The sequence below is a fragment of the Balaenoptera musculus genome, chromosome 6 (assembly GCF_009873245.2).
Source record: "Balaenoptera musculus isolate JJ_BM4_2016_0621 chromosome 6, mBalMus1.pri.v3, whole genome shotgun sequence".
NCBI lineage: Eukaryota > Metazoa > Chordata > Mammalia > Artiodactyla > Balaenopteridae > Balaenoptera > Balaenoptera musculus.
In genome coordinates, this window is record NC_045790.1 from 85863169 (window position 1) to 85888316 (window position 25148).

At 38.3% G+C, this 25148-nt stretch overlaps 1 protein-coding gene across 1 annotated transcript in view; it reads right to left on the reverse strand.

Annotated features, from left to right (window-relative positions):
* The window catches only part of GRIN3A (glutamate ionotropic receptor NMDA type subunit 3A), a 150463-nt gene that overhangs the window by 62335 nt on the left and 62980 nt on the right, over positions 1-25148 (reverse strand). Inside the window, exon 3 of the mRNA XM_036856781.1 lies at positions 23810-24857. Within this exon, the coding sequence (XP_036712676.1) occupies positions 23810-24857 (1048 nt within the window). The remainder of the gene's footprint in view (positions 1-23809; positions 24858-25148) is intronic.

Below are 25148 nucleotides of genomic sequence, written 5' to 3' on the forward strand. Positions count from 1 at the left end.
GTTTGTGTCTCTAACTTGTTTTTCCCTTCCACCTATTATTGGTATAGTTTGATATTCTGAAACATAATAGTTTTTGTGGCTATTTTTTGTTTTATGTGTATGACTTTAGATAATTTATTTATGTTTTACCTATGCTAAAATACTGCCAATGTACCTAGTCACTAAGCTGAGAAAATATTAGGTATATTGTAAAGTTTGATACAAATGAAAATTGTATTGTCACTTAAAATAATAATACAATTAATTGTTTGCAATGATATTGAAATATTGTTGAGAACTGTCTTATATGGTCAGTAGCTCTTTCTCGGCTTTTCCACTTGGTGACAATCTTTACATTCTTGTCCAAAATGAATGACATCTTCATTAGGTAAATATTTCACACTGAATAACCTCTTGGTCTCTTCTAGAATTTTGTACCTTTATTCTATTCAATACAATGTTTTATGAGCTTATCATCCTGATTAGTTACCCTTTGAATATTATCTCTATAGTCTTGAAATCTTATTCTTTTCTTTTGTGACTGGAGATCAGGCATTTTATAGAAAATGGCTAGGTGTTTTCTCATTACAAATTCTGTTCTGGTACATACACATGTACATATATGCATCCATACACACATATATAAAATATACATATATCATAGACTGTACTATATATACTATGTTTCTCATTATATACACATATATAATATGCAAATATTATACATAATATATTATGACATATACACATACAATATATAAGCATATAACATATATATTATTAATGTATATTATAACAAGACATATATCATATATTAGCATATGGAATATACATATACATAAGAAATATGTATACACATATATTATATATTATATTATATATCATTATGTTATATATGTGTATACATATTATGTATATGTGTATTATATATATAATATGCATATTTCTTGCTAATGTCTAGGCTACATTATTTTCTGATTCTTTCCCCCTTTTTCCTATAGCATATCCACACAGCCATTCTCATCATCTGGAAGGAGGTTAGATTTCTGTGTTCTCCTTTCAAGGTCTCTTTTTTTCTCTCTCACTCTCATTATCTGCTTAAGAATGAGCTTTCCTCTCCTCTTATCCTTCATAGTTCTGTTTCATCATTCAGAGTTCATTCAGCTCTATGTTTACTTCCTCGAGGAGGCCTTCTCTGATTGTGTCTCCTGCTCCCCCCACCCCCAAGTTGGTAAGCTTCCTATAATATACTGGCATAGCACTCTGTTCATCATCATAACGCTTGTCTCATAATTATGGTCATTTAATGTCTGATTCCCCTGCTAGAATGAAAGTTCTCCAAGGGGAGGCTTTGGGATTTGGCTTGTCTGCTGTTGTAACCCCAGGCCTTATCTTAGTGGCAGACATGGGGTGACATACATATTTATGGAATGGGTGGATGAATGAATCGCCTGCCTGCCATTCTCATTTTAAAAAATAATTTCTATATTTAAAGTCATTAGTCAGTATGACTAGGCATTTAATATAGTTTTTCCTATAATTGCTGTAGAGGACAGGCTAGTTATGGTACTCAATGGCTGAAAGCATTTCAACAACTTTTGCCCATGGGGAACTATAATTTCACCTTATGATATCATAAACCACTCAAGGATTTCATGTAGTTACCAGAACCTTGGGGTAAAATTATAACCCTGAAAGCCCTTGCTGCCTATTAGTCATTTGGTACATGACACAAAGCAAAATATATTCTGCATTCTCGGACTTCAGTTTGGCTCTTAGTATATTGGCTGCTCGATTTTATATTTGACCTGCAAAATATTCAGCTCCCTGAAAGCATAATCCATCTAAAAATCTAAGGTAATTCGCAAGTACTAGATGTACCTCAAGCAGTAATTAAGTGAACGTATTATGAATTTCTTATTTGTTCTGATAATTATTTTTCTCAAATTACATTCCTGAAATGCTGAGCAGAGCTTTGGGAGCTGCGAGCATTCCTACCCTTGCATGCTTAAGAAGTTTTTTTGTAAAAATTAATTAATTTTTGGCTGCGTTGGGTCTTCACTGCTGCGCGTGGGCTTTCTCTAGCTGTGGCGAGTGCGGGTTACTTTTCGTTGTGGCGCGTGGGCTTCTCACTGCGGTGGCTTCTCTTGTTGCGGAGCACGGGCTCTAGGCGCGCGGGCTTCAGTAGCTGTGGAGCACGGGCTTAGTTACTCTGTGGCATGTGGGATCTTCCCGGACCAGGGCTCGAATCTGTGTCCCCTACACTGGCAGGCGGATTCTCAACCACTATGCCACCAGGGAAGCCCTTAAGAAGTTTTTGAACATAGTTTAATAGGAGGCAGCACGTTGTGCTGAAAATTGTGATGGATCTGAAATGAGGAAACTTCGGTTCAGGTAGCAGCTTGAACTTTCAAAAAATCACTTAACCTCTCCGAGCCTCAGTCTTCTCTGTTATTAAATGTCTTTTCTGCCTCCCAAAGACATAAGGGATAAATTGAGGTGCTGGAGTGAAAGCGTTTGGGAAGCAATGGAGAGCTTTAAAAATCATTTGTATCATTATTATTTGTCATAGTAGTGAAGCAAAATAGTCATTTTCTAAAACCATGTAAAAATGAAAAGAAAATCACTGGATCAGGCTAAAAGCTTGTATTTCCTATATGTAATACTTTCTCTTCTTTCAGCACTCAATTGTAGATAAGAGCTAGTGCAGGCCTGTGCTGATGGCAACCTTTTGTGAGTACACGGGCATCTCCTTTCATTCCTCCAGGCTAGCTGGAAACAATGATTTGTCCAGTGATTTACAAGATGTGAAGAGCAGGGTGAGAAATGGGTTAATAATGGTTCAAAGAAGAAGCTGATAAGCTGGTTGCTATCTCTACAGAGGAAAGAACAAGCGTGAAAAGGCTCACAAAGCAACACAAGGAAGAGCTTCTTGGCAGTGAGGGTCAACCAGTGACAGAGACGAGGGGTTCTTTTCCGAAACTCTTTAGAAGATGGACTTTTGTGCTACTGGTTTGGCTGGAAGGTGCAGAAGCAGCATAGGTCAGTTTGACAGTGGGGAAGGGAGAATTCTGGGTGGACCATGAAGAACAAAAGTGTTATAGGTCCATTATCCAAGATGTCTACCAGCTGGGCTAAAATTAAGGCTGGGGCTCTGAGTCAAAGCATTGCTCCAGTGCTGGGAGAGGACCAGAGCTAAACAGGATCGCAGTATGAAAGTGACTGGAACCTTAAACTCGTTAATAGGCAAGGCACCACTTATAAGATGGAGGTAAAGTTTAGTCCTGGAGCATGTCATGATTCAAGGGTAAAGGGCCAGGAGCAAAGTGACCTGATGCTCGCTCATGTGAGAACTGACCTACAGAGATGCTTCTTCAATCTTTTTTAAGAAATTTATCTATTTATCCAATTTTTTTTTCAGTTTTATTAAGATATAATTGACAGACAGTACTGTATAAGTTTAAGGTGTATAGCATGATGATTTGACTTACATGTATCGTGAAATGATTACCACAGTAAGTTTGGTGACCATCCATCATCTCATGGAGATACAACATTAAATCCTTCTCCAATTTTACTGTACAAATGAAACACCCAGGAATCTTGTTAAAAATGCAGATTTTGATTTAGTAGGTATGGAGTAGGGCTGAGATTCTGCATTTCTAACAAGCTCCCAGAGATGCCAAAACTATTGGTACTTGGACCACACTTCTGAGGAGAAATGATTTAGATAGCACAACTTAAATTCTCCCTGAATGAAATTGGGATTAGTTCCTGAACCTGGTTGGGGGAAAGATAAGAAAGAGGGCTGTGCCTGAACGTGAGGGAGAAGTGACCTCAGCTATGAGAAGTAGAGATAGAGGGAACTGATCTTGGCAGGAAGCTATGCTGGCTGCCTTTTCCTTTGGTCTGTTCCACAAACCTGATGGTTGGTGTCTTCTCCCTAAAATTAATCTAACTGTGCAGTGGTACATATGTTCCTTGCTCTATGTAAGCAGAATTATCTAGTCTAAATTAACCCATATAAGAAACCAAGAGAAGTCTCTCCCCTCCTTCAGGGAACAGGTCTTTTCTCAAAATATATGCAGAATATATAGGGGCCTTTTGGAGGAAATTTTCTTAATACAAGGAAATGGCTGATGGGAGAATTTCAGGACCTGTGGCAGGAAGAAAGATGTGAGGTGCCTCTGATATCATTATTTCTAGGGGTGAGCAACCCTTTTACATGAGTGCCAATTCAGTAAAACTAAAAATGTTAGTAGAATGTTTTTACTATCTTATTTTATATACATATTTTGTATAATCTACTTTTTTTACTTGATGATATATAATATATCTAGCTCATTTTTTTTTGTTAATGGCATCATTATGTATCAACCTCCTCTTAATGACTATGAATTATGTCTAGCCTTTAATAGTATAAACAATAGCTTGATGAATAGAGACTGATTTAGTCTCTTTGAACAAAATTTATGTGACCTGAGCAGTGCTGAAGGTGGAGTGGAGTACCAGTTTGAGGGATTTAACAGGGGGAAGATTAATTAGCACCAGAGTTCATAATCAGACACTACAGCTTCATTTGGAGCTTTCCAACTGCAGGCTAAGAGGAGAACTTAAGTGACCATTTCACAGGAAGCGGAGGCAGGGGAGCAGGGCAGCATCTGAGACTGTGACCTTATGCCACAGTGGTGGTAGATGGAAGACACTCTGCAGATAAATAGCTGCTTCTTCTTAGTGTATGAAGTACCCAGGAGGGCATAGTCTTGCTGCAACACTTCCCTGGGTAGGCTTGTAATGATGCTGATTGTGAGGGTGAGATGGGAGTTAACTTCCTGGATCTGTGTCTCTCTCACTTCGTCATCACATACTGAGTCACATACTATACTGTGTGTGCACAAATTCAAATGTCACAGCCTCAGCAGCTGTCTCTGCCCTTGAATCATCTTTGCACATGAACAGCTTTCCCAGACTAAGTCCAGGGGTGGAGAAAGGGCTGGTTGGAGTAAATCAGGTTGGGGAGGACATTCTTACTGCATGTATAAATGAAACACTGAGTGGGAATAATTCACAGTCAGATATTGTTGGAAATGAATCCTGCCTCTACCATTTATTAGCTATATGACCTTGGATAACTTACCTAATTTATTTTAGCCCTGTTTCCTCATTTGTATGGATGCAGTAAAGTTTAAATGAGAAAAATACATGTAAAGCAATTAGCATAGTCCCTGGAACATAGCGGGAGTCCAATAAATATTATTTATTGATGATATTTTCAGTTCCTATTCCTGATGTTATGTCTGTGGTCTTATTATGAAGCTAAGTAGTTCATATATGACCCTCAGGATGCTGATTGATCATCATTTTAAACACGTAAACCACAGGAAATGCACATATTTATATACCTACTTTCACTTACATTCTTATTTGCAGTAAGATTCACTTCCATTAATTCTACGTCTTTAGTCATGCATGAGAAAAAAGCCTAGTTCAAATATAACTTAAATAAACATTGATAGGTTCTGTTTTGGTTGGCACTGTTAAAATTCTACTGTCTTTTGGCATTTTTTAGGCAGCAGCTTTTTGATAAAATGTGATGGTAAGTGCACTTCCAAGTTTGAAAAATATGAATGGATTCTGACAAAATGTCTGTCTGAACTTCAGCTATGCATAACATCATCTATATTATATGTATATATATATGATATATATAGTGCAACTGAATCTATATTATATATTATATAATAATATATTATTATATAATATTATATATATAGTGCAATTGAATCTATATTATATATATACACACACACACAGACACAATGCAATCAAATTGGCTGGAGCAGGCTTATATGCAGTTGCAACTGGGAAAAGTGCACCCCAACTGGCTGAATATCCCAGACTGAGTTCATAATAGAAGTGAACTCACAGTTAAGCCTCCTGACTTGCCACTGGATACACTAGTGGTTAGATCACATAGCTTCTGATTTGATAAAGAACCAAAATGTCAAGTTGAGACTAAATCATAAAAATCCAACATTCACCTTAATTCACATTATTAATGGAACCAAAATATGTATTTTAGACATAAAAGGAGTCCCTTTGGGGGTTGCCACATAGATATTTATTGAGGATGAAAATGAGATTTTTCACAGGGCAAACCATCAAACTTAGCATCAAACATCTATCTATTCAATATCAGGACTTTGCCTTTTGTATCACAGTACGTCACCCCCTACCAGGGCTCTCCATCTATCCATTCCATAACATTGAGTATGGAATGATCTGAATGCTTTGAATGATTGTGAGACCAAGCAGTGAGGTGTGGTCAAGATGAGTCCAGTAGGATGGAGACAGAGGGTGGGAGCACCTCTTACCTGCAGTTGAAGGGTGTAGCCAGGTGATTTCCACATTATGTCCAGCAGTGACCTGGAGTAATTGTTCTTTCTAATTACAAATGTGTGTGTCCATTTAAACTGTTTTAATTTTTATATAATATAAATGTATGTGTTTGAACATACATACAGTCCATAGACATGTATGTGGATAATTGTTTATAACTACAAAATATATATGTGAATATTTACAGATACCCTAGGACATATTCATTGATTTAGAAAGTATCTATGTATAAAGACAGTGCTTGCTAAGTAGATTAATAATGTAAACAAAGTTATAGGCCAGTTTTTCCCTAATTTAAGGGAAGGGTTTGCAAAAATTTGGCATGTTTTCTGTTTGTATTCAAATGAAGGAAGTGATGTTTGACATTCATTAAAGAAAACCCAACAGGGTGTCTAATTGAAAACATTTTGCTGCAGTTAGTATGAATTACTGTATCTATTTGAAAGTAGTAAAGCTACAGTTATTTAAAAAATTCTATAAAGATGCCGTCTCAAAATTATTTTGGTAGTAGGTAAGGAAATAAACAGATTGCATGCTCATTTGTTCAGTTTTCCATTTATCAGCCTGAATTAGCAAAGTCTTAATTTTTTTTTTTAAGTTCCTTCAATTAAAGAATATTCAGGAAGGGAAGAGAAATATCCATTTCTCAAAACTCCTACTAAGTGTCATGTACTGTGTATATGATCCTTACTGGACCATTGAATATTTCTGACCTAACTCCACAATCTGCTGCCAGGGACCCAGAACCACCTAGACTGTGGCAGCATTAATCTGTCTCATGTTCCCATTCAAGGATCCTATATCTCTGATCCCTGTCTCCACTATGGGCATCATGGTCTTAGGTTTTCTTTGCTTTGATAATCTGCTTATATCAATCTCATGGCTCAAACACTATGGGTCACTCTTGGATTTGAAACTCACTTGGGTATACTCTCCAGCTGCAAGTGAGAGGTGCTCCTGCCCTCTGCCTCTTTCCTACTGGACACATGCTGGTCACCTCTGCTTGGGCTCTTGGCCAAGTCCATTATCTGAATGAGTGGTTGACATATGCTTAGGCTCTAGGAATACAGGTGTGTAAGATACATCTGATTTCTACTGTCATGGAGTTTATAATCTAGTGGTGGATGGAATAAGAACTTCAGACAGATATTTTACATCCATTATCTCCTGTAATCCTCTCAAATGAGGATACAGAGGCCATGGCAAGTAACCTGCCAAACTCCACACAAACATACATCAAATTTAGATCTGTCCAACACCAGGATTTTGCTCTTTGTATCACAGTACATTGTCCCTTACTGGGGGGCTTTATTCATTCCATAGCGTCTAGTATGAGAACGTTTTTGTATGGTCTTATCAAAAGCATTTGATTGATTGATTGATCGATTACAAAGTAATCCCTGCATAATGCTATAGCCCTATTCCTATGATGCTGCCATTTTTCATTCATTTATTAATTGAAGAACATTTGTAAAATATTTACTGTTTCCCCAACACTGTGAGGATCCAGTAAGACACAGTGGGACGATTAACAACTAAACCAATAGATAACATGACAATTCCAGTTTGTGTTAAGTCCTGTGAAGGGAATAAACTGGATGGGAATGAAAATATGCTTCCACAAGTCTCTGTGAAAGCATAGCATCTTAAGGATGTAAAGATTTTACTATGGAAGTGCTACTCAGTGAGGAACTCATTCTACCTGGACTTGAAAGGCTGCAGACAGCAGGAGTGCATGTGTAGCAAATATTGCTGTTGTGACTATTGTTATGTCTGAATTATTCTCATTCTTACTTGGCTTATTATGCACTTTCTCATAACATAAATAATACATGAACATTGTAGAAAATATGAAGTGGAAATAATAAAATAAATATTTTCTGTAATTACACTGCTCAGATACCAGTGCTGTCAACATTGTGTTATATTTCCTTCTATGCATGTTATATTTCCTGTACATATGCATGTTATAAAATTGGAAATATAATATATGGTTTTGTATTCCAACTTCTCACTTAACATTATATTTTGATTTTTTGACATTTTAAAAGCTCTTCAAAATCATCTCTACTGGATGCATTTTTATAGCACATAGGAACATTGTAATGCATTAACTGTGCTGTTGCTGGACATTTACATGGTTTCCAAGTTTTTGCTATTTTGAGAAAGGCTGCAGTGAATCTTTGCAATAACCTGTTATCTATCAAGTTATTTTCTTTGGACAGATTCCTAGAAGTGGAAGTCAAGGGTGAAAGGGCATGAACCCTTTTAAGGCTCTTGATATAAATGGCCAAATTGATTTATGAACATATTGTAACAACTTAACAATAGCAGTGTATGCTGGTGCTAGTCTTAATGTGCTTCCATCAACATTTAGAACTATCAATAGAAGACGCCTATTTTGATAGGTAAAAACATCATTTCATTACTGGTTCAATTAGCGTTTCTTTGATTACAAGTAAGATTTAATATTTTAAAAAATTACTGGTTAATTTTGTTTCTTTTCTGAATTGCTGTTAATATTCTTTATTTATTACTTGATTTTAACATTACTTATTGTATACATTCCTCTCTTCCTGGAAAGATTTAAGGCAGCTTAATGGTCACGTAAAATACAAGATAGCATAAATTAAAATAGGGTGAAGTAGAAAAAGAAACTATATGAAGCCAGGAATGATGTTTAAAATGCATACCACAATGACAATAAATCTGCTATTAGTGCACAAGAATTTTGCCTCCAAGCTCTGTAGAACTGAGCTCAAAAAGAGAATCTTGCCATTTATCCAGTTCACACTGGCAATGAAAGAGAGAGAGAGAGAGAGAGAACTAATTGTTCAAGATAAATATAATTAATATTGGTATTAAAATCTGACAAGACTTTTAACTATTTTTATTATTATTTTGTGCTCCCTAGTTGTCAGACACTATGCAAGTTGCTTTACTTGGATTATCTTAATTTCTATGACTATTTAATGGGGGCAGGTACTTTATTAATGTAATTTACAACAGTGCTTGGCATATAGGAATGGTCAGTGAGTATTAGCTTTTTCTCTTATTATTACTAATATTATTTCAATATTTAGAACAAAAAATCCCTTGAATCTTCTTTTAAAATTATATATATATATATATATGTATAAATTTTTTAGAAGATTCGGCAACAATCAAACAAACGGACAAAAAAATCCTTTGGGATTTTGATTGGAATTGCTTTACACCTATAAACTAATCAAGGAAAAATTTGACATCTTTAAATATAATACTTAGTCTTTCAGTTTGGTAATATGGCAGTTTGTTTGGAATTTATTAAAATAGCTTTATTAAGATATAATTCACATGCCATACAATCCACCCATTTATGATTCAGTGGTTTTATTTTATTCACAAGATATGTGCAACAATCAGCACATTCAATTTTTTATCCAAACCATCTTTTATGTTTTGTACATTAAAGTTGTTTTCTTTTAATGCAATTCTTATAGAGGACACTTCCCTGATCTATCATGAAATTTTGTTGCTAGAGTGATTGGGATGTTTCTCCTGTTATGTTTTCTATCTAGAAGTTACATGGAGCCCATGGGAAGTGCCGCTCCATTCAAACTACAGCATTTCTTACATTTTTCTTCCTTTGAGAAATTTTTTCTCTAGAATGTCTGGTAATAAAACCCTTCTAGTTTATTGCTTATCGTATTCTTGTTCCCCTTTTCTTGGCTTTCCAATCTCGTAGCACATGATGGAGGGTCACGACTACACCCTCTCCCTCCAGTCTTGGGGCTTCTGCACGGGCTGCCATGTCACCCTGAGATGCTCTTATCCTGACATGCTCTAACACCCCACCCAACTCCTCTTTTCTCATTTCCCTCCTTAAGGTCTTATCCTTCAGATCTCAGCCAGACTTTCTCTCCTCAGGGTGGTGGTCGGGGAGGGGCTTCTCTGATTCTCCATTCGGATCAGGTCTCCTGCGAGGCTCTCAGATTCTGCTGTATTTTCCTTCACAGTAACTAACCACGGTTTAAATCATTACCTGATTTATGTGTTCCCTTGATTAATATCTTTCATCCCCACTAAACTCCATGTTGCAAGGACAGTGTCTGTTTTGCTGACTATTAAATTCCCAGCCACCTAGCATGGTGCCTGGAACAAAAGTTGCTGTTATTGGATGAATTAAAGGGAGAACAAATAAATGGTATGGTGTAGTTTAGTTTTCTTCCCTCCCACCTCAAACTCCATTTTCAATGTCTTGTTTGACCTAGAGTTCTGGCACCCCTCCCTTCTTTAAGGCCAGCTTTTATTATATGAATTCATATGTTTTATTGGGCAGCCACATGCTGTTATATGAAGATCAATGAAGGTGGTTTTTATTATTTGGGGAAATGCTTATCATTTCATACTAGGGCTGTGTGAGTGTCCTTTAATATTTCTTATTAAAGTTTTCTCTTGCCTTCATAGGCAGGACTGTTTAATTTTTAATATTTACTTGACTGTTCACCAGGACTCTTTCTAAAGCAGCACCATCATTTGCCTGTACAAAAAATGACATTAGTCTCCTAATCCCTCTAAGGAGGTGACTTTTTTTATATGTTAGAGACAGGGGGCTAAAAGGAGCATTTTATATGAGAAGCTGGAAAAAAACAACTAGAAAGTGCATTAAAATCAGCAAATAGTTCATTTTAACTGCTCATGTATCCTTTCAACTGGGTCAATTCAACGATATGAGGGGAGGCAGGGCTTTATTTTTCAGTGTACCTTATGATTTATGAAGTGATTTTCTTATCTCTTATACCTCACCAGATTGTATGTCAATGGCTAGAATGTTCTAAGAATGCCCAGGTCTACTCCTTAGACCACAGACCCAGATGAAGAGCTCACTGGATAAAAATAATGCTGCAGGTTTTATCCACCTGTCAATCATCCCAAAAGGCTAAGAGTAAATGACTCTGGATGATGAGGCAATGAATGGGTGCTTGCTTCCATCTGTCTACATTACTCTATTTTCTGCATTGCCTATAGTGAGTAGTGCTAGTTTTATGTCAGAGACATACCCATATAAGCTCTATTAAATATATTACTCACAAATTCTTGCTTTCATGGTCTCATGCTTCAACAGCCCACCCGCTTTGAAACACGGAGCTTGCTTCCCAGAAGAGTTGGTGGGAGGCTGTGAGAAGCTACATATATTACTTTTAGTGTAAAGTAAATTATTCTGGCAAAATAGTTTAGTTAAGTGAGGATAGAACTATCCTCTTGAATTTCATTTGTACAGCAGGCCATTCCCTCTCCCTTGGGGTTATCTGTAGGAGCAGCCAGCAACAAGATTATTTCTTCCCTCCGACACCCTGTCAGAAAAAAAAAAGCATTCCAACTTGCCTTGGCTGCTGTAACATATAGTGAATCATAAATTGGTCCGTCCTGCACAGCCTTTTGCCTTTAATTTTATTTCTGATTCAAGGTGGTTGGTTGAAGCCAGTGAATCTCAACTCTGAAAGGGTGATAAAATGTTCACACTCTTAACGCTTAACAGTTTTTTTAATTGTGTTAAATGTATAGCCAGCATGCGAAACAATTATGTCCAAGAAGAAAAATGGAGCTATTACAGTCATCGTAAGTTAGCTAATATCAGGGTTACAGATGCGTATAAGCCAGGACTCAATTTTCTGATGGATTGGGTATAAATACAGATCATAAATCTTACTTTTTAAGTCAATAGGTTTTCATCCAAACACATTTCCCATAGGAATATTTTATAAGTATTTTTTTTAGATTCCAAGACTGATATCAAAAAACTATACCCAAATTTTTGGGCTAGAAATAGATACTATTTACACAAAATAGTAAAACACTATTTCTATAATTTAAAATATTTTATGCAACGGACAAGTAGTTTTAAGGAAACAGTAGATGGAACTCTTGGGAATCTCTTTTTTAGGTTGGGGCTGCTTAGATGGCCTCTAAGAGCTGAAGACATCAATTCCTAGGAGCACATTTCTTTTTTTTTTCTTTTATTAACATATTTATTGGAGTATAATTGTTTACATTGTTGTGTTAGTTTCTGCTGTATAACAAAGTGAATCAGCTATATGTATACATATATCCCCATATCTCCTCCCTCTTGCGTTTCCCTCCCACCCTCCATATCCCACCACTCTAGGTGGTCACAAAGCACCGAGCTGATCTCCCTGTGCTATGCGGCTGCTTCCCACTAGTTATCTATTTTACATTTGGTAGTGTATATATGTCCATGCCACTCTCTCACTTCATCCCTGCTTACCCTTCCCCCTGCCCGTGTCCTCAGGTCCATTCGCTATGTCTGTGTCTTTATTCCTGTCCTGCCCCTAGGTTATTCAGAACTGTTTTTTTTTTTTTTTTTTTAGATTCTATATATATATGTTAGCATACGGTATTTGTTTTTCTCTTTCTGACTTACTTCACTCTGTATGACAGACTCTAGGTCCATCCACGTCACTACAGATAACTCAATTTCGTTTCTTTATATGGCTGAGTAATATTCCATTGTATATATGTGCCACATCTTCTTTATCCATTCATCTGTCGATGGACACTGAGGTTGCTTCCACGTCCTGCCTATTGTAAATAGAGCTGCAGTGAACATTATGGTACATGACTCTTTTTGAATTATGGTTTTCTCAGGGTATATGCCCAGTAGTGGGATTGCTGAGTCGTATGGTAGTTCTATTTTTAATTTTTTAAGGAACCTCCATACTGTTCGCCATAGTGGCTGTATCAAATTACATTCCCACCAACAGTGCAAGAGGGTTGCCTTTTCTCCACACCCTCTCCAGCATTTATTGTTTGTAGATTTTTTGGTGATGGCCATTCTGACTGGAGTGAGATGATACCTCATTGTAGTTTTGATGTGCATTTCTCTAATGATTAGTGATGTTGAGTATTCTTTCATGTGTCTGTTGGCAATCTGTATATCTTCTTTAGAGAAATGTCTATTTAGGTCTTCTGCCCATTTTTGGATTGGGTTGTTTGTTTTTTGGATATTGACCTGCATGAGCTGCTTGTAAATTTTGTAGATGAATCCTTTGTCAGTTGCTTCATTTGCAAATATTTTCTCCCATTCTGAAGGTTTTTTCGTCTTGTTTATGGTTTCCTTTGCTGTGCAAAAGCTTTTAAGTTTCATTAGGCTCCGTTTGTTTATTTTTGATTTTATTTCCATTTCTCTAGGAGGTGGGTCAAAAAGGATCTTGATGTGATTTATGACATAGAGTGTTCTGCCTATTTTGTCCTCTAAGAGTTTTATAGTGTCTGGCCTTACATTTAGGTCTTTAATGCATTTTGAGTTTATTTTTGTGGATGGTGTTAGGGAGTGTTCTAATTTCATTCTTTTACATATAGTTGTCCAGTTTTCCCAGCACCACTTATTGAAGAGGCTGTCTTTTCTCCATTGTATGTTCTTGCCTCCTTTATCAAAGATAAGGTGACCATATGTGTGTGGGTTTATCTCTGGGCTTTCTATTCTGTTCCATTGATCCATATTTCTGTTTTTGTGCCAGTATCATACTGTCTTGATTACTGTAGCTTTGTAGTATAGTGTGAAGTCAGGGAGCCTGATTCTTCCTCCAGCTCCGTTTTTCTTTCTCAAGATTGCTTTGGCTATTCAGGGTCTTTTGTGTTTCCATACAAATTGTGAAATTTTTTGTTCTAGTTCTGTGAAAAATGCCAGTGGTAGTTTGATAGGGATTGCATTGAATCTGTAGATTGCTTCGGGTAGTAGAGTCATTTTCACAATGTTGATTCTTCCAATCCAAGAACATGGTATATCTCTCCATCTATTTTTATCATCTTTAATTTCTTTCATCAGTGTCTTATAGTTTTCTGCATACAGGTCTTTTGTCTCCTTAGGTAGGTTTATTCCTAGGTATTTTGTTGTTTTTGTTGCAGTGGTAAATGGGAGTGTTTCCTTAATTTCTCTTTCGGATTTTTCATCATTAGTGTATAGGAATGCAAGAGATTTCTGTGCATTAATTTTGTATACTGCTACTTTACCAGATTCATTAATTAGCTCTAGTAGTTTTCTGGTGGTATCTTTAGGATTCTCTATGAATAGTGTCATGTCATCTGCAAACAGTGACAGCTTTACTTCTTCTTTTCTGATTTGGATTGCTTTTATTTCTTTTTCTTCTCTGATTGCTGTGGCTAAACTTCCAAAACTATGTTGAATAATAGTGGTGAGAGTGGGCAACTTTGTGTTCTTCCTGATCTTAGTGGAAATGGTTTCAGTTTTTCACCATTGAGAACGATGTTGGCTGTGGGTTTGTCATATATGGCCTTTATTATGTTGAGGTAAGTTCCATCTATGCCTGCTTTCTGGAGGGTTTTTTTTTTTATCATAAATGGGTGTTGAATTTTGTTGAAAGCTTTTTCTGCATCTATTGAGATGATCATATGGTTTTTAATCCTTCAATTGTTAATATGGTGTATCACATTGATTGATTTGCGTATATTGAAGAATCCTTGCATTCCTGCGATAAACCCCACTTGATCATGGTGTATGATCCTTTTAATGTGTTGTTGGATTCTGTTTGCTCGTATTTTGTTGAGGATTTTCACATCTATGTTCATCAGTGATATTGGCTTGTAGTTTTCTTTTTTTGTGACATGTTTGTCTGGTTTTGGTATCAGGGTGATGGTGGCCTGGTAGAATGAGTTTGGGAGTGTTCCTCCCTCTGCTATATTTTGGAAGAGTTTGAGAAGGATGGGTGTTAGCTCTTCTCTAAATGTTTGATAGAATTCACATGTGAAGCCATCTGGTCCTGGGCTTTTGTTTGTTGGAAGATTTTTAATCACAGTTTCAATTTCAGTGCTTGTGATTGGTCTGTTTATAATTTCTATTTCTTCCTGGTTCAGTCTCGGAAGGTTGTGCTTTTCTAAGAAAGTGTCCATTTCTTCCAGGTTGTCCATTTTTTTGGCATATAGTTTCTTGTAGTAATCTCTCATGATCCTTTGTATTTCTGCAGTGTCAGTTGTTACTTCTCCTTTTTCATTTCTAATTCTGTTGATTTGAGTCTTCTCCCTTTTTTTCTTGATGATTCTGGCTAATGGATTATCAATTTTGTTTATCTTCTCAAAGAACCAGCTTTTAGTTTTATTGATCTTTGCTATCATTTCCTTTATTTCTTTTTCATTTATTTCTGATCTAGTCTTTATGGTTTCTTTCCTTCTGCTAACTTTGGGGTTTTTTTCATTCTTCTTTCTCTAATTGCTTTAGGTGCAAGGTTAGGTTGATTATTTGAGATTTTTCTTGTTTCTTGAGGCATGATTGTATTGCTATAAACTTCCCTCTTAGAACTGCTTTTGCTGCATCCCATAGGTTTTGGGCCGTCGCATTTTCATTGTCATTTGTTTCTAGGTATTTTTCTATTTCCCCTTTGATTTCTTCAGTGATCTCTTGGTTATTTAGTTGTGTATTGTTTAGCCTCCATGTGTTTGTATTTTTTACAGATTTTTTCCTGTAATTGATATCTAGTCTCATAGCATTGTGGTCGGAAAAGGTACTTGATATGATTTCAATTTTCTTAAATTTACCAAGGCTTGACTTGTGACCCAAGATATGATCTATCCTGGAGAATGTTCCATGAGCACTTGAGAAGAAAGTGTATTCTGTTGTTTTTGGATGGAATGTCCTATAAATATCAATTAAGTCCATCTTGTTTAATGTATCATTTAAAGCTTGTGTTTCCTTATTTATTTTCATTTTGGATGATCTGTCCTTTGGTGAATGTGGGGTGTTAAGTCCCTTACTATGATTGTGTTACTGTCGATTTCCCCTCTTATGGCTGTTAGCATTTGCCTTAAGTATTGAGGTGCTCCTATGTTGGGTGCATAAATATTTACAATTGTTATATCTTCTTCTTGGATTGATCCCTTGATCATTATGTAGTGTCCTTCTTTGTCTCTTGTAGTAGTCTTTATTTTAAAGTCTATTTTGTCTGATATGAGAATTGCTACTCCAGCTTTCTTTTGATTTCCATTTTCATGGAATATCTTTTTCCATTCCCTCACTTTCAGTCTGTGTGTTTCCTTAGGTCTGAAGTGCGTCTCCTGTAGACAGCATATATATATGGGTCTTGCTTTTGTATCCATTCAGCCAGTCTATGTCTTTTGGTTGGAGCACTTAATCCATTTACATTTAAGGTAATTATCAATATGTATGTTCCTATTACCATTTTCTTAATTTCTTTGTGTTTGTTATTGTAGGTCTTTTCCTTCTCTTGTGTTTCCTGCCTAGAGAAGTTCCTTTAGCATTTGTTGTCAAACTGGTTTGGTGTTGCTGAATTCTCTTAGCTTTTGCTTGTCTGTAAAGGTTTTAATTCCTCCGTGGAATCTGAATGAGATCCTTGCTGGGTAGAGTAATCTTGGTATAGGTTTTTCCCTTTCATCACTTTAAATATGTCCTGCCACTCCCTCTGGCTTGCAGAGTTTCTGCTGAAAGATCAGCTGTTAGCCTTATGGGGATTTCCTTGTATGTTATTTGTTGCTTTTCCCTTGCTGCTTTCAATAGTTTTTCTTTGTATTTAATTTTTGATAGTTTGATTAATATGTGTCTTGGCATGTTTCTCCTTGGATTTATCCTGTATGGGACTCTCTGTTTCCTGCATTTGATTGACTATTTCCTTTCCCATATTAGGGAAGTTTTCAACTATAATCTCTTCAAATATTTTCTCAGTCCCTTTCTTTTTCTCTTCCTCTTCTGGGACCCCTATAATTCGAATGTTGGTGCATTTAATGTTGTCCCAGAGGTCTCTGAGACTGCCCTCAATTCTTTTCATTCTTTTTTCTTTATTCTGCTCTGCAGTAGTTATTTCCAATATTTTATCTTCCAGGTCACTTGTCCATTCTTCTGCCTCAGTTATTCTGCTATTGGTTCCTTCTAGAGAATTTTTAATTTCATTTATTGTGTTGTTCATCATTGTTTGTTTGCTGTTTAGTTCTTCTAGTTCCTTGTTAAACGTTTCTTGTGTTTTCTCCATTCTATTTCCAAGATTTTGGATCATCTTTACTATCATTACTCTGAATTCTTTTTCAGGTAGACTGCCTATTTCCTCTTCATTTATTTGGTCTGGTGGGTTTTTACCTTGCTCCTTCAACTTCTCCATATTTCTCTGTCTTCTCATTTTGCTTAACTTACCGTGTTTGGGGTCTCCTTTTTGCAGGCGGCAGGTTCATAGTTCCTGTTGTTTTTGGTGTCTGCCCCCAGTGGGGAGGTTGGTTCAGTGGGTTGTGTAGGCTTCCTGGTGGAGGGGACTGGTGCCTGTGTTCTGGTGGGTGGGGCTGGATCTTGTCTTTCTGGTGGGCAGGACCGTGTCTGGTGGTGTGTTTTGGAGTGTCTGTGAACTTAATGATTTTAGGCAGACTCTCTGCTAATGGGTGGGGTTGTGTTCCTGTCTTGCTAGTTGTTTCACATGGGGTGTCCAGCACTGGAGCTTGCTGGTCGTTGAGTGGAGCTGGGTCTTAGTGTTGAGATGGAGATCTCTGGGAGAGCTCTCGCCAATTGATATTACATGGGCCTGGGAGGTCTCTGGTGGTCCAATGTCCTGAACTCGGCCTTCCCACCTCCGAGGCTTAGGCCTGACAGCCGGCAGGAGTACCAAGACCCTGTCAGCCACACGGCTCAGAAGAAAAGGGAGAAAAAAAAAGGAATAAATAAAATAAAATGAAATAAAATAAAATAAGGTTATTAAAATAAAAAATTATTAAACTAAAAAATAAAAAAAGTAATTAAAAAAAGAGAGCTACAAAACCAATAAACAAATCCACCAATGATAACAAGCACTAATAACTAAACTAAGATAAACATATAAATTAGAATCTAGTCAGTTGCATACAGCAAACCCAAAGTCTACAGTTGCTCCCAAACTCCACCGCCTCAATTTTGGGATGATTCGTTATCTAGTCAGGAATTCCACAGATGCAGAGTACATCAGGTTGACTGTGGAGATTTAATCTGCTGCTCCTGAGGCTGCATGGAAAAATTTCCCTTTCTCTTCTTTGTTCACACAGCTCCTGGAGTTCAGCTTTGGATTTGGCCCCGCCTCTGCATGTAAGTTGCCCTGTGGCGTCTGTTCTTCACCCAGACAGGACGGGGTTAAAGGAGAGGCTGATTAGGGGGCTCTGGCTCACTCAGGCTGGCCGTTGGGGGAGGGAGGGGTATGGAATGCGGGGCGAGCCTGCGGAGGCAGCATCCAGCATGATGTTGCCAACAGCCTGAGGCGCGCCGTGTGTTCTCCCGGGGAAGTTGTCCCTGGATCACGGGAGCCTGGCAGTGGCGGGCTGCACAGGCTCCCGGGAGGGGAGGTGTGGATAGTGACCTGTGCTTGCACACAGGCTTCTTGGTGGCTGCAGCAGCAGCCTTAGCATTTTCATGCCTGTCTCTGGTGTCCGCGCTGATAGCCGCGACTCGTGCCCATCTCGGGAGCTTGTTTAAGCGGTGTTCTGCCTTCTGTGTGCAGACTAGGAAGGAATCCCCTCTCCTCACGCACTCCGAAACAATGGTCTCTTGACTCTTAGGCAGTTCCAGACTTTTTCCCGGACTCCCTCCCGGCTAGCTGTGGCGCACTAGCTCCCTTCAGGCTGTGTTCATGTAGCCAACCCCAGTCCTCTTCCTGGGATCTGACCTCTGAAGCCTGAGCCTCAGCTCCCAGCCCCCACCCGCCCCAGCGGGTGAGCAGAGAAGCGTCTCAGGCTGGTGAGTGCTGGTCGGCACCGATCCTCTGTGCAGGAATCTCTCTGCTTTGCCCTCTGCACCCCTGTTGCTGCGCTCTCCTCTCTGGCTCCAAAGCTCCCCCCCACCCACCCCCCTGTCTCCACCAGTGAAGGGGCTTCCTAGTGTGTGGAAACTTTTCCTCCTTCACAGCTCCCTCCCACTGGTGCAGCTCCCGTCCCTGTTCTTTTGTCTCTGTTTTTTTGTTTTTTCTTTTGCCCTGCCCAGGTACTTGGGGAGTTTCTTGCCTTTTGGGAAGTCTGAGGTCTTCTGCCAGCATTCAGTAGGTGTTCTGTAGGAGTTGTTCCACATGTAGATGTATTTTTGATGTATTTGTGGGGAGGAAGGTGATCTCCACGTCTTACTCCTCCACCATCTTGAAGGTCCTCCAGGAGCACATTTCTTAATAAAATTCTTCTAGGGAAGTCTGGGAGTTGTTATTCTCAAAGTTTTCAGGCACACAATTATAACAGGAAGACATGGGGAGATTATCCCAATATAACTAAAGAAGAGTTAGAGAAGGGAAAGAGGCAGGTGTTCAAGAGCATTAATGTGGAGGCACAGGGAAATTTGCCTGGGGTGAATTAAATGAGCTGTGGGAAAATGGAATGAAAATGGCAGCATAGTACAATGTCTTGATACCCAGTGGGTGAGGGGGATGAAAAGATATGAAAATAAATGAGACAGACTGTGAGTAAGGGGCAGAAGAATTTTCAGTGTGACCAACACTCCATATAAACCACCTCATTCAGATTTAGGAGATTTTTACCTTACATGGAAAAACAAATATCCCAAGAGAACCACAGGAGATCTGTGACTTCTATGTAAATGATACCTTTTCACTCCTCAGCTAGAATGCTATGAAAATGGAATCTTGAAAAATACCGGAAAAAAGCAAACCACATAAACCCAGTTTCATCAGACATTCAAAGACACACACACGCTAATTCTCATGGTTTGGACTGGGCACTGATCAGCCTTTGTCCTATTTGATAACTGCCTTGGCAGATGGGATAATATCACTCTTCATCTCAAAAAGTTAAAATTCAATCTACAGAGAGGCATTCAAGGGCCTGCAATGACTTTGCTTCAAGGTACTTTTAATCTCCTCACATTCTACACCTCATCTCTCCACAAACCCATATTCCAACTTTATGCCTGCTGCTTCTCCTCAGACAGTAATTTTTCTCCCTACTGCCTTCTCCCTTGGGGATCTCATACTCCCCCAGTGCTTTAATACGCAGTGTCACCTCTCTGCCTAAGATTCCCACCAGCTTCAATGTCACTCCTGAACTCTGGCTCCATGTTTCCCAGTGCCTGGTGGATTTCACCTGGATGTCCAATACAGCTTTTAAAATGCCCAGTATGAAACTGACCTGATCATCATATTTTCTAGCTCTTAAACTGCCTTTTCTGCTTCCTTGAATGGTACCATCCCCTCAGACACTCGGGCCTGCAACTTTGAAGGTGTGACTCTTTGTTGCCTCTCATATCCAATTAATTGCCAAGTCCTACTGACCTGGTCACCGCAATGTTTCTTGACTATTTCTTCTTTTTATCAGTGACAGTAGCTATAACTTCAACTCTGTCCACTGTCTTTCTCTTCTAATCGTGTTTACATGCTGCTGCCAAAAAAACCATCCTAAATGGATTCTGCTCCTCTCTGCTATTCCATTGTTCAAAATGTCAATGGATATCTAGTGTCAAGTATTCACTTTCCTTAGCCTGATGTCAAAGATCCTGTGATATCTCAACCGAACTTACTTTTCAGACTTGGATCTTCTCTTTCCTTTCATGCTGTGGCTAAAGTGAACTCCTCAAGATATCCTGACTGTGCCTTATACTTTCCATGTCCAAGTAGTTCATTCTGTTCTTTTGCTTGGAATGTCCATTCTTCTTTCTTTGACGCACATGTCCAAATTCCAAGTCTTCTTCAAGAATAAGCACACATTTTATCTTATTAATTAAGCCTTCCCTTGAAGGTGATCACACTTTCCTTGAACTTTGACATATTTATTTGTTTCTAAACTTTGGCATGCTTATAACTTTATTTTTTGTAGTTCTACTTTTAGTTTTTTGAGGACCTCCAGACTGTTTTCATAGTGGCTGTACCAATTTTCAATCCTACCAACACTTATAACTTTCTAAGTTATTTCTCCTTGTGATTTTATCTTTTTTATCTTTTCTCCCCTACTTGACTTATTTACTTCTGAATTTCTCCACATCATTTAGTGTAAAAAAAGGATAGAGTCACTCAAAGAATTGAGCATTGGTAGGAGAGAAAAGAGCTCATGTGAGTGAGTGGAATATACTTAAGAATGAATGCTGAGTGACTGAAAGGGTATGGAAATTATTTTGATCATACCTCTCCATGGGAAGGTGAGGACATTATGTCATCTGCATAATACCATACATCTGGACGAAAACTGAACAATTCTGTCACCAACATTATTTGCCAAAAGCCCAGATGTCGAGTATTGCTTAATCAAGTAATCTGGGTGTCTTTATATGAAAAAAAAAAAGTGAGAGACTTTAATATAGAAACAACTTTAGGAAAGAGAAATACATTTTTGGGAACCTTAGTGGATCTTCATTTATTATCTAAAATTGAAAATGTTTTAGATTTAGGCTTGTCCCACTTCATTAAGACCTTACTAGATGTAACACAAAGTTGGCATTGTCCATTTCCTCTCACTCTGTCTTGTGGGCTGGGTTAGATTATAAAAGTGTCACCTTTTTATTCTGGTGGAGTTGGGGTTGGAATGATTGTTTCATTTTGCTTAAAAAAACTTTTACTGCTCTGTATGGTTTATCTTTATGCTTTCTTTCTAATCCCTAAAATAATGATTACTTCAGGTTTCTCATGCATAACATCCATAACAGTTTTGGTAATCTTTGGTTCTGATTAATGAAACTCTAGTCAGTATTGTGTTCACCTTTTTACATATGATAATGGTCTGGAATCTTCACAACAACAGGCATATATATTAGATTGTTTCTTATACTAGATTGGATTGAATGGTTTCCAAGTCGAGTTTGTAATTTAAGAATCACATTGCAAGATTCTTGCAAGAAAATTCGAGTAAGCTTCTATTAAGATGGTGAACCTTTGGGAGATCTATAGGCCTCTTGGGGCAAAGAATAAATAGAGGCTGCTAATACCAGTGCAGTGTGAATGCTGAAGCATCACCAAAATCTCTTTTCAGGGTAACACATGTATTTATACTACAGAACTTATTTGTATTCACTAAACTCTAGCTGATAACCTAAAGTCCTGAGTGCACAATAAGAAGTGATGCAATTCATTGCCTGTCAATGACCCATTGTTTGTTGAATCTTTTCATGAGGTTCACGTCTCTTACGAGGAGGTTTTCAGTATATGGGTCAAATTTCTCACGTTCATTTATTTGCAAAACAGACCATATCCTAATCCAAACCATTTATGAGAATTCTCTAAAGCTGCCACCAGCCTTCTGGGCCACTCCATCATTTAACAAAGACAATTGTAAATGTCCTATTTGTTCATGCTCTGTGCAATTAATTTTAAATGTTTGATAAAAATATGTAGTAAATGGTTCAATACCATGAGATTTGATGTGAAAAGGGATATTTGAAAAGGCATGGTGAATGTTTCACAGTTTGAAACGCTCAGCTTAGCTCAAGTTGCTTTAAACACAGTGTGTCCTGGGGATGCCCACTGAATTGCAGCTTTCTCCAGTCTCTCCTAGATGGGTCTTACACATTGGAATACGCTTCTGCTCTGGATCTGCATTCTGTTCCCCATTGGGACTGTAGTACTCCCTGGAGTCCTATTCTAATTGCTTTGAGCCCTGACAACCGCCTCCTCTCTACTCCCACCAGGTTGGACCAAGTTCTCCATAGTCCCAGTCACGAAAGAGGGCTTGTTTCAATCCAGAGAGAACATAGACATGGCTGTCCTTACTCAAGTATCACCACTGCTTTACCTGCTTACCTGAACTTCACCCTCTTCCTCCCTTCTACCCTTACAGTCAGATGTCTAGGATATCAAAGGCGGCCTAGAATAGATACAATTTTCTTGAATGTTCTTGGACGTTGTAATGTGACTGCTGGCACACTCCTCCAACCCCAAGATGACCAGTTTTCCTTACTCTATAAGGACACCCTGTTCCTAGCTAACCTTGCCACCTCAGTTAGCTCAGTACTCCTTGTCTATACCCATTGAGTTTTCTAGCATCCGACTTTGGGCGCTTATGATAAAATGTTAGTTCTTTCCCTTTTACAGTTTTTCATGATGAAAAAAAGTTTCTTTACAATTTAAAATATGGACCTTACTATTTATTTCCATTAATTCCCAAGAGAAGTAATTAATCAATTTTGAAGTTTACTTTGGATGAAAATACTTCGTAAGACTATTCCCTGATAGCTATTCTGCCAGATGGTTAACTAACAAAGGAAAAACTGCACAAATAGATGTTTCTACCAGAAGGACTTTCTCTGGAACAAACATCTCCTAAAAACATCCCTCACTCTTTTTGTTTCATTTAATAAAACAATGAAATATTTAGTGCAACCAGGCAACAGGCTTTTTTGGACTAGTCTCTATGGATGGTTCAGAGAATATTCTTCTGTTAGATGAAAGAATATAGACATACTACAGCATAAAATACAATATATGGAGTTAAAATTGACAATAAGGAAATCTAGAGTTAAAAGAAGTATTACCTTAGGGTCATGTATTCCAGAAAGCTCTTCATAGATCTTCTCACCTACCATGACAGCAGCCAAATTCGCCGTGTATGTAGAAAGGCAAAACATACAGAAAATGGCCCAAAGGTTCATCAGAAACCTTCCAGTCCAGCATTTTGGGGGTTTGATGGCTGCTGTTCTACCAAACAAGAGGGCATAACAGACATTCAAGGCTGAAGAGAAGGAGAAAACTTTACTTCTATTCCGCCCCTTGGGAGTCATACCAAAGGGGCTCTTCCATTCATAGAGAGTGAGGAAGATGGCAGTGATGTGCAGAGCCACAAAAATCCCCAGCCACATTGTCCAATGGAGTGGCCACATGAAGGCTCCAATGGGAGCTGCTGTGTCTCGGGTCCTCACTAAGATGCCCAAGCTGGTGGAGAAGAAAGGACTGGTGAAATCTATCACCTGGCTTCGTGCAGTATTGATGCTGAAGGAAGTGACTGCCATGTGGGCTGACCCACTGAGGAGTTCACCCACCAGCCCAGTCCAGTGCCCATTTTTCCAGGCTCCATATTTGCCATCCCCAACAATATAGAGATCAAAGTCAAAGTTCATGTCTTCTGCTAGCTTTTCCAGCAGATCAATGCAATATCCATAGCAGCACTTCTTGAATTTGATGGGCACTGTATCATTACTGCTATGAAGGCTGCTAAAAAGGCTGTCCAATATGGAAGAATCATTAGTCATGGGGTCTAGACAGAGTTGGCCAGCAGGGCACAAGCCTTCATCATCTACCTCCCGTGTGAAGACAAATGGATGCTCGATCAAAGTAACCACTCGCAAGTGTAGCTTACTTGGGTGTTGGAAGTGGGTCTTGTGCCTCTGGGCTTGCTCTGGCCATATTCCATAGTCCATGATAATCTTCCCCTGCTGCCAGCTGCCCAAGCGTGTCCACATTGGCTTTCCCAGGGGGTCATGTTGCAGATTCCAGATGAAAAAGTTGTTTTCTGAGCTGATGATAGTGGAACCTTTTACTTTGATGGAACCACTGAGGCCTCTGAAAGTGGTGTTGGCTAGAAACCTGGCAAAGAGGAGCAAAGGCAAAAAGTGAGGAAGAGAGGTGAGGCCAAAGTCCGGAAGCAGTGCTCATCTTTTCTTCTCTGTCTTAATAAGAAGAAATTCTATTTTTTTTCAAAAGGCACTGCCTATAATTACTTTAGGAATTAATAAGCTGGACTCTTTCTAGGACAAGAGTCCTATTTCATTGAGCAAATGAGATCTCACCCTCAGGTTCTAACACCTGGGCTGGGTGCTTGACTTGTGGTCTTACTCCAAATCTTTATTCCTAGTTAAGGAATGTGTTAATTGTTTT